The sequence below is a fragment of the Alosa pseudoharengus genome, unplaced genomic scaffold (genome assembly GCF_046254945.1).
Source record: "Alosa pseudoharengus isolate Yale_2024_CS ecotype anadromous, Long Island Sound unplaced genomic scaffold, YU_APseudo_1.1 YU_APseudo_1.1_scf_20, whole genome shotgun sequence".
NCBI lineage: Eukaryota > Metazoa > Chordata > Actinopteri > Clupeiformes > Clupeidae > Alosa > Alosa pseudoharengus.
Genome location: NW_027468664.1, coordinates 32,460,750 through 32,470,749, shown reverse-complemented (window position 1 = coordinate 32,470,749; position 10,000 = coordinate 32,460,750). Strand labels below are relative to the sequence as shown.

General features: G+C 43.8%; 1 protein-coding gene across 1 annotated transcript in view; it reads left to right on the top strand.

Annotated features, from left to right (window-relative positions):
* The window catches only part of abcd2 (ATP-binding cassette, sub-family D (ALD), member 2), a 28,863-nt gene that overhangs the window by 6,298 nt on the left and 12,565 nt on the right, over positions 1-10,000 (top strand). Inside the window, exon 4 of the mRNA XM_076297126.1 lies at positions 7,192-7,351. Within this exon, the coding sequence (XP_076153241.1) occupies positions 7,192-7,351 (160 nt within the window). The remainder of the gene's footprint in view (positions 1-7,191; positions 7,352-10,000) is intronic.

The window sequence follows — 10,000 nt, the reverse complement described above, 5'->3', positions numbered from 1 at the left end:
ATCAAATTGCATCATATTTACAGTCTATACTTCTCTGCGTTCACCTGCACACACATTACTCTAGTTTGAATTACTCGCGAACCCGTGATCGCATCGATATGGCAAGCATATCAGATGAAAGAGGAGGCACAGGGCTATCCATTGGTACCATGTTTATCGACCCTTCTGGCTTATAAAACCAGACGAAGTGACTGCAAAATAATAACGTCATGTACACAAACCAAGGCTGCACACTCATTACTCTCGTTTGAATTACTCGCGGACCCGTGATCGCATAGATATACCACGCATGTCAGATGAAAGAGGAGACTCGGAGCTATCATTTGATACCAAGTACCACGTTTTTGTCTGTTCTTGTGGCAAAGCATGTTTATAATCCAATGCTATCATGTGTTTCTCTATGGCAAAGCATGTTCATATTCCGGTTTTGAGATCCTAGCAAATTCCTGCATGGCATCCAATTCAAGGCTCACATTGCATCCCAATTTGTTCAACAAATAAACACCTTTTTTGCCTTTACTTTGTTCATGGCAATGCAGTAAAAAGTTGAGAATTATTATGACTGCATACACACAGGCACGCAGGCTAACACGCAACCTCGGGTCAGGTCAGGTCAGATCAGTTCGTGTCACAGATATGGATCGCAGAAAGGTCATTTTTCATCACTAAATAAAAAATGGCATTTATTTCCGTAAATCACACAGCAAATATTTCTGTAAATTGCTCAGCCCCAGAGTATCCCTCCAACATGGCAATTATATTGCCCGATTCAGGACAGTCTGCCCTACACACACATGAAATGCATGTAGAGCTGTGAGCTTGCTGTGGTGAGATACATGTCGAAATATAAGAATTTTTATAATACACTTTTTATATTTTAATTCATTCTTTAAAAATCAAAATAAAATCAATGCTAGTATTAATACATGAAATGATTGCAGATCTGAATAGCCTAGACTCTCCTGAAAAAAACAATATATAATATATGTGTGTGGCACTTACAATGACCAGAATAAATCCTTATGAATAAAGGTAGTGAAAATGCCCTAAAAACAGCTTAGGGTTCTAAGGGTTAAACCCTGAGAATAAATACTAGTTCCGCTCATGGTGCTTTTAGTCACTATGCCCCTACACTCTGGAACTCCCTACCTTCTGAACTGAGATCTTCTCAATCAGTGAATTCTTTTAAAAACAGACTGAAAACATATTTATTTGCCTCAGCTTTTGGTTAAAATGTAAGGTCTTTTCAAGTTGGTGTGGCGACTTTCATTTTTATTATTTTTATCAGAAACTTTTATTTCTATTACCATTTTAACTTTATTTTACTATCAATGTGTTTTATGTCTATTTGATAATGTTTTTCGAAAAGCGCATTGAGTCTGTGTATGCCATATGAAATGTGCTATATAAATAAACTTGAATTGAATTGAATTGAATTAGTTAGTATCCCTAAGTCTATGAACCCAGAGGCATGGTGGGAATGAGGAAGTCTGGATGTGTTTGTGCATGACATCAGATCTCTAGAACATAGTGACTGACAATGCATCAATGCAGCTTATTGTATCTGTAATACTAAAACATCATATTACATAAGGGACAATGTATAGAGCGCCGGTCATTATCTGGGAAATATGGGCAGGACAAACCGGACCCCAACGCGCCAGCGGATGGGTCTTGCTTCGCCCTGAAGGGACTTATTTAAGTGCAGTACCCACCAGTGACCTCCAGGGACTTATTTAAGTGCCTTACAGTGAAGCGGGAACCTCCCTTACCACCACCAACGTGCAGTACCCACCACTGACCACCAGTGACAGTTACCACCACCAATGTGCAATACCCACCAGGGTGATGCACGGCAGCCACACTGCAGCCGAACACACAACACACTTGGGATGGTTACTACCTGAGGCCTGCTGTGATCATGTGCACTAAATGACACACAACACACACTTGAGATGGATACTATCTGAGGCCTGCTGTGATCATGTGCACTAAATCCCTATCTTTTATCAGAGGCCTGCTGTGATCATGTGCACTAAATCCCTATCTTGTAATGATCAGAGGCCTGCTGTGATCATGTGCACTAAATCCCTATCTTGTATAGATCAGAGGCCTGCTGTGATCATGTGCACTAACAAAACCTCACCGGTTTCACAAAAACCGGTGTCGTGTAAACGGCACCTAAATGACACACAACACACACTTGAGATGGATACTATCTGAGGCCTGCTGTGGTCATGTGCACTAAATGACACACAACACACATTTGGGATGGATACTACCTGAGACCTGCTATGATCATGTGCACTAAATGATGTCGTGTCTGTGGCTGGCTGATAAGAAGCCAAGTTCCTGATTGGGAGAGCAGCTCGAGGAATAGAAACTGAGGACAGGAAGTTGTCTTGTGAGGACAGGAAGTTGTCATGTGAGAACACGAAGCTGTCGTGTGAGGCTGTGAGGGAGATGTAATGATGTCAATAAAGGGCAAAGGCCATACAGGCTAGGAAGAGGAGGAGCACATCTGCTCTGAGCTGAAAGGAAAGATGTTTGGAAAGCTCTCTCTCTCTCTCTCTCTCTCTCTCTCTCTCTCTCTCTCTCTCTCTCTAACACCACCACCCATCTTTCACAGACACATGCACACACACTAAAATAACTGTACACACACACACACACACACGGTGCTCTCTTGCTCTTTGACCGTGTGGGTAGAGCGGAGCAGGGCTTTGGGGCAGACTCACACGTGGCTAAGCTGTCACAGACAGTAATCCACCATCTGTTGAACTGACAGTACAGCTTTCTCCCTCTCCTCTGGTGCGCTCTGTGTGTGTGTGTGTGTGTGTGTGTGTGTGTGTGTGTGTTCATATATCTGTGTGTGTGTGTGTGTGTGTGTGTATGTGTGTGTGTGTATGTGTCCACATGTGTGCTTAGACTACTGCACACCCTTGGATTTGGGGCTCATTAGTTTGCTATCAATGAGTGGTTATGCAGAGCTGCTGCTGCTAACTCCTCCCTAGCACTACGCTAGCCCCTCTCTCACCTCACTCTCACCCACTTTAACACACATCTGGCTTAAGAAGATAGACAGCCATTTAGTGTCACACACACACACACACATACACACTAACACACACACACACACACACACACACATTTAACCCCCAAAACTCAGGGCCCGATTCCTGCACATGGATTAAGCTTAACGGTAGTCCTAGACCAAAAGCTCCTCTTCAGTGAAGATCTGCACTGAAGGACTAGGCTTTTTGCATGTGTTGCATATCTGTGTGTTTCTTGTACTGCACTGCTTCCTGGCTAAAGGACCAGCTGTTGTAGCTCTTTATCTTATTTACACATCTCTTACACTATACTTATCATCTATACTATAGTTATCTTCTATACTTTACCTATTTTCCATACTATAGTTATCGTCTATACTTTACCTATCTACTATACTACAGTATAGTTATCTTCTATACTTTACCTATCTTCCATACTATAGTATAGTTATCTTCTATACTTTACCTATCTTCCATACTATAGTATAGTTATCTTCTATACTTTACCTATCTTCCATACTATAGTTATCTTCTATACTTTACCTATTTTATGTATTTTGAATAATCTTCTTCACTATACTTATCTTCCATACTATACTTAATCTTATACTTTACCTTATAGGTTTGTTTTACAAGTCACGCTGTTGTTATACTTAGTCTTTCTGCAGAATTATGACCATAGAAATACAGCCATTAATAAAATAACATATATTTTGTTGTACTTTATTTTGATGACGTTTGCTGTGTGGCTTAGCACAGAGCTACATGTTTAAATATCAGTACTTCCTCACGCTGTTAACCACAGTTGGACTTGCAGTACTTCTTCCCAATGGTAACCACGGACAGATATCTCCAAAAGCAGAGCTGCGTGTTTTACTTTCAGCACTTCCTCACACTGTTAAAAGCGTCTCCATAAAGCTGAGCTGCTCTAGCGGAGACTAGCCCTAAGCCCTTGTACAGCACATCGTACATTTACATTCATTCATTTAGCAGACAGTTTTACACAAAGCGACTTACAAAAATGAGGAGTAACAGTCAAGCTGCAGTGCAGAGGAGCCCTGTAGGAATCAATGCCACCTAGTAGGTAAAGTACAGCCAACTCCTGGAGGCCAGCCAGGGCATCTCAGAAGAGGCTTCCCCAGTGTAGGGAGCTCGATGCTGGGGAGCAGCACCATGGCAACAGCCTCTGTTCTGGAGCTCCTAGATCCTAGTCTCCCCCTGTCTCTGTGGAGGGAGGTTGCTCACACCTGTAGGTTGATCACACTCAACTCTCTCCCTGATAAACACCTATGTTAGGACCAAAGGGAGTGTGTGTGTGTGTGTGTGTTTGTGTGTGTGTGTGTGTGTGTGTGTGTTGTCACTGTGTACCCTAAACAGTGCTAAGCAGTGTTAAATGGTCCCTTCAGTCTCAGCTGATCCAGAGGGAGACTGGAATGAAGCGCCGGTCTTTGAGGCATCATCGTTAGGCAGAATGACTGAATCACCATGAGAATGATTAATGAGACAGAACCAAGGGCGGCAGGTGATAATAATATTATAATTTATAATGTGTTTAATAGAATATAATAACAACAACAACTTGCATTTATGAAGCGCTCTATCAAGGCATCCAAAAGCACTTTACAGTGAAGAATTTCACTAACCGCCACCAATATGTAGAACACCACCTGGGTGATGCACAGCAGTAGAACACCTCTTGCAGAATACCACCTGCACAGCAGTAGAACACCACCTGCACAGCAGTAGAACAGAACCTGCAGAACACCACCTGCACAGCAGTAGAACACCACCTGGGTGATGCACAGCAGCCATTATGCGCCACATACGCGCCACACACATGTGGAGAGTGAGGGAATGAATGAATGAGCCAACACTCACAGGGCGATGTCTTAGAGTGTTTTAGGTTGTTATGTTTTCAATCATTAGTATATCTAGGGCTGTTTTTCTGGACATGGGTTGAGCTTAGTCCTAGACTAAAAGCTCATCTCCAGTGAGGGTCTTCATTAAGTTTTAGTTGAGGAATAGGCTTAAATCTACATACAGGAAAATGGCCCATAGTGCATCATGTCTGTGAAGTGTGTGTAGTGTGTGGAAAGAATTGAGAGGCAGAGAGAAGGACTAACAGCCGGTCTATACCAGGTGCATAATTTAAACACTTTTTCTGTTTTGTATTTTTTTATTTTGAAATGTACTCGTTGCTATCACATCTGGTGTAGCCAGTTCGATTCATCACATGCCTGCCTGTGGAAAGAATTAAGAAGCGTAGTGAAGGACTATGAGGCCAGGTTGTTGCTCACTGGCGCACCAATATGTGGGCATGGAATAGCGCATCAAGTAGCAGTGTTAGCGTAGCAGCTAGCATGCAGTAGCCACACATGTGGCATGGAATAGCACATCAAGTAGCAGTGCTAGCGTAGCAGCTAGCATGCAGTAGCCAGACATGTGGGCATGGAATAGCACATAAAGTAGCATTGGTAGCAAAGCAGCTAGTATGCAGTAGCCAGACATATGGGAATGGAATAGCAAATAAAGTAGCGGTGCTAGCACAGCAGCTAGCATGCAGCAGCCACACATGTGGGCATGGAATAGCAAATAAAGTAGCGGTGCTAGCGTAGCAGCTAGCATGCAGTAGCCAGACAAGTTGTGGGTTCAAGTCCAAGGTGCCACCGTTGTGCCCTTGAGCAAGGCACTTAACCCTGAGTAGCTCTGGGGAGACTGGCCCGTATGGGAATAATTTACATTTATACAGTGAGTCGCTTTGAATAAAAGTGTCAGCCAAAAGAATAAGTGTATAAGTCCAAATAGGATTTTGCCATGGGCTGTTTCTTACTGGCACACCAGTATGTGGGTACACAATAGCAAATAAAGGCACTGGGCTAAGGAGTGTTTTCTCTGCAGCTGCGTGATTTCTTATGAAGGGCTGATCTCTGACTGGTGCCTGTGGCTCTGTGAATGAACTGGCTAAACGTGGATTATAGTTTAGGAGCTGTTCCACTGTGCTCTGTGAAGAGACGATCACTGGATGGAGCCTGCAGCTTTGTGAATGAAAAAAACAAAGATGGATTATAGCGGTCACTAAAGGTCACAGGACTCTGTTGAGCCCAGTGTGGATAGTTCACGCTTTCCAGCCGTAAATATGACATGTAATTTCACGTCATCATTTTTTGTGCCTGTGTGTTTACTGTGTTAGCGTGTGTGTGTGTGTGTGTGTGTGTGTGTGTGTTAACGGCTGTATAAAGACATGCCACATGTGTTGGATGTAAATATGTCTTGTCACTTCACTTCATCTTTTGGAAAGGGTGTATTGCAAGCCTATGTGTTAAACTGTTGTATACACACACACACCTGGGTGATGCACAGCAGTAGAACACCTCTTGCAGAGGGTTCACACACACACACACACACACACGTGATGTAATGATGTCATCACAGCTTAAAGTCTTATTTCCACATTGCTTTTGTTGGGTAATAGTTTGGCATGCTGGGATTGGTGTGTTGAGGCACACACACACACACACACACACACACAGAGGCACACAAACACACCCACACACATGCACACTCACACACACACAGCCTCTCACACACACAGACACACACTTACTCACACACACACAGACACACACACACACACACACACATGCACACACACACAGACACACAGCAGAGTTTGTGCTGACCCATGATGCAAGAGGGCTCTGAAACACTCACTCAAGGCAAACACTCAACTTTATGTTTGTTTTCTCCCTATACCCTTCCTTCTCCCTTTTCCCTTTTCTCTCTGTCTCTCCCTCCATCTCTCTCTTCCCTCCATCCCTCTTATATTCTGTCTCTTTTTTTTCTGTCTATTTCTCCCTCTCCCCCTCTCTCTGGTTCTCTCTATACCTCTGTCTTTCTCCCTCTCTCTCTCTGTCTCTCTCTCCCTCTCCCCCTGTCTCTCTCCTCTCTCTCTCTGTCTTTCTCTCTCTCCCTCTCCCCCTCTCTCTGGTTCTCTCTCTTCCTCTCTGTCCTTGTCTCTCTCCCTCTCTCTCTCTCTCCCTCTCTCTTCCCCTCCCTCCCTCTCTCCCTCTCTCCCTCCCTCTCCTCTCTCTCCCTCTCTCCTCTCTCTCCCTCCCTCCCTCCCCACCCCTACCCGCAGGTGACGGAGTTAGCGGGCTACACGGCGCGTGTGCACAACATGTTCTTGGTGTTCGGGGAGGTGCAGAGGGGCGTGTACAAGCGCTCCTCGCTCTCAGGGGGGGACGAGGCGGCCACCGGACGCCTGGCACTGCACATCGACGGACCCCTGGACATTAAAGGTAAACACACACACACACACACACAAACATTCAGATATTTTCAACCAAAGAGACTCATTACTTAAGTAATTGACATAGAAAATATAGAAAGCAAAGCTTCCTAAAAATCCCCCTTCAGTTAAGCTAGATTACAGTGCGAGATCTGGTTGTCACCCACTCAGAAGCTATCACATCTCTAATCAGTGCATGGAGACACAGTGTAGCACTAGCAGAGGTCACAGGTCACAGCAGACTCTGGAACCCAATCAAATGAACCACAACTCTCCAGTGGACACTGGGCTGTCCGTCATCAGTTAGTGATGTGTTGTTTACAAAAACACATCCAAAAATGGCAAAAATAAAAACACTTCCTGGGAGATGGGGCCATGGCTTGTTGCACAGTAAAGTCCTGGAAACTTAGAACTTAGGGGGCTGGTCCCCAGAGAGGGTCAATTTCCATAGACCCCGTGTTATAACTTCGGAAGTTGTCAAGAAATAGAGACTACACTATTGAACCCCAGTTGTTGTAACGGACAGTAACGTCTGGGGTTCAGCCTCCCTCCCACTTCCCTGATTTGAAACCAGATGATGCTATGCATGTATATGTACACATGTGTTAGATAGATAGATAGATAGATAGATAGATAGATAGATAGATAGATAGATACTTTTTTGAGGAGAAATTCAAGTTATGGGTGTAGTACCAGATTATGCTAGGCTACAGTACACATGTGTTATGGGTGTAGTACCAGATGATGCTATGCTAACACATGTGTTATGGGTGTAGCACCAGATGATGCTATGCTACAGTACATACATGTGTTATGGGTGTAGTACCAGATGATGCTATGCTAACACATGTGTTATGGGTGTAGCACCAGATGATGCTATGCTACAGTATGTGTTATGGGTGTAGCACCAGATGATGCTATGCTAACACATGTGTTATGGGTGTAGCACCAGATTATGCTAAGCTACAGTACATACCAGATGATGTGTTGGATGTAAGATCACTTCCTGGAATAAGCAGAACATAGATATAATGCTTAGGCTTTCGACGACCGTAAGTTCACTCATTTTCCCATAGAGATGTTTTCTTACAAACCAGGAACCGTTAAAATACTACCATTAAAAACTAGTTTCCGGGTGGCTGCCACACTCTATTAGACTGCCCTGCCCAATAGAGTCTTTTAACTGAAACCTACAGAATATGTATATATGGGTGAAAAGGCTTCTGTCCTGCTTTAATTATGCACCAACGTTCCATGTGTGAGGTCATCGAACTTGAGAAGCTGAGTGATATCCTGTCTATGTGATAATGTCTACTGTTTACTGTGATATCCTGTTTGTCCTGTTGTGTGACACAGTTATACTCATCTGACCACACAGAGAAAGGTTTGGCTGTGTGTGCTTGTGTGCTTTGTCTGTGCACGTGTGTGTGTGTGTGTGTGTGTGTGTGTGTGTGTGTGTGTGTGTGTGTGTGCTTGTGTGCTCTGTTTGACTGTGGTTGTGGCTAACAGCAGTCATACTGACTTCTCTTTTCCATCAGTCAACTCTCAGCCCAGTTGCTGATCTCACTGTGTGTGTGAGAGAGAGTGTGTGTGTGAGTGTGTGTGTGTGTGTGTGTGAGTGTGTGTGTGTGTGTGTGTGTGTGCGTGTGCAGACATGCTCACTATCATTTCAGCTCCTCAGTACAGGATGTTCAGTTTCATACCACAGCTTAACCGCTGTAGGTCATCAGAGGTTGTCAGCAGTATCTATCTCTCTAGTGATTACTGTTATATATTCACCTTATTCTGCTCTAAACAATGCCGCCGCCATGACGACGACTCCGCTTGCCTATGTCCAGTTAGTAGCGATAGAACTACTACTGTACCATGAGTTAGTAGTGATAGAGCTACTACCTGTAGTGAGAGAATGAGTGATAGAGCTACTATCGTAGCACCCCCAATTATCACCACTTTTGTTCGGAAATTCTAAAACAACGATGTTTTTTAACATTTCAAAATAACATTTGCTAAATTAACCTTACATTTTTTAGTAGCCATAGGTGTGTAGATTTTAACAAAATCTGGTTTGGTTCTTAACGGGAGCATTTACTGCAAGAAATATCCGATTTTGTTCACCACGCTCGGAGTTATAGTGCTGGCCTGATGGGTCGCCTATTTACGCCGTTTCAACGGCACATGAACGGTTAGACCTAGAATTCTCGTCATGAAATTAAAATTCCACTGGAGCTCCAAGCGGATGTGTACACGCAGCCTTACAACACTGTTTACAGCTCTTCGAGTCACGGTAAAATGTAATTTTTGGTACATAGCTAATTTAGATACACCTATGGTGTGGGTGCTTGCGTTTCTTTAGGAATCCGCCATCTTGGTTTGTATAGAAATGTGATATTAAGTGACACATACACACAAGATGGCGGAAATATGGGACCGACGGTAATAGGGGGAGTTCCGATAACTGTTCCAGCAGTGAGAGAATGAGTTAGTAGTGATAGAGCTACTACCTGTAGTGAGAGTGAGTTAGTAGTGATAGAGCTACTACCTGTAGTGAGAGAGTGAGTTAGTAGTGATAGAGCTACTACCTGTAGTGAGAGAGTGAGTTAGTGGTGATAGAGCTACTACTGTTCCAGCAGTGAGAGAGTGAGTTCAGGCTCCACATGTG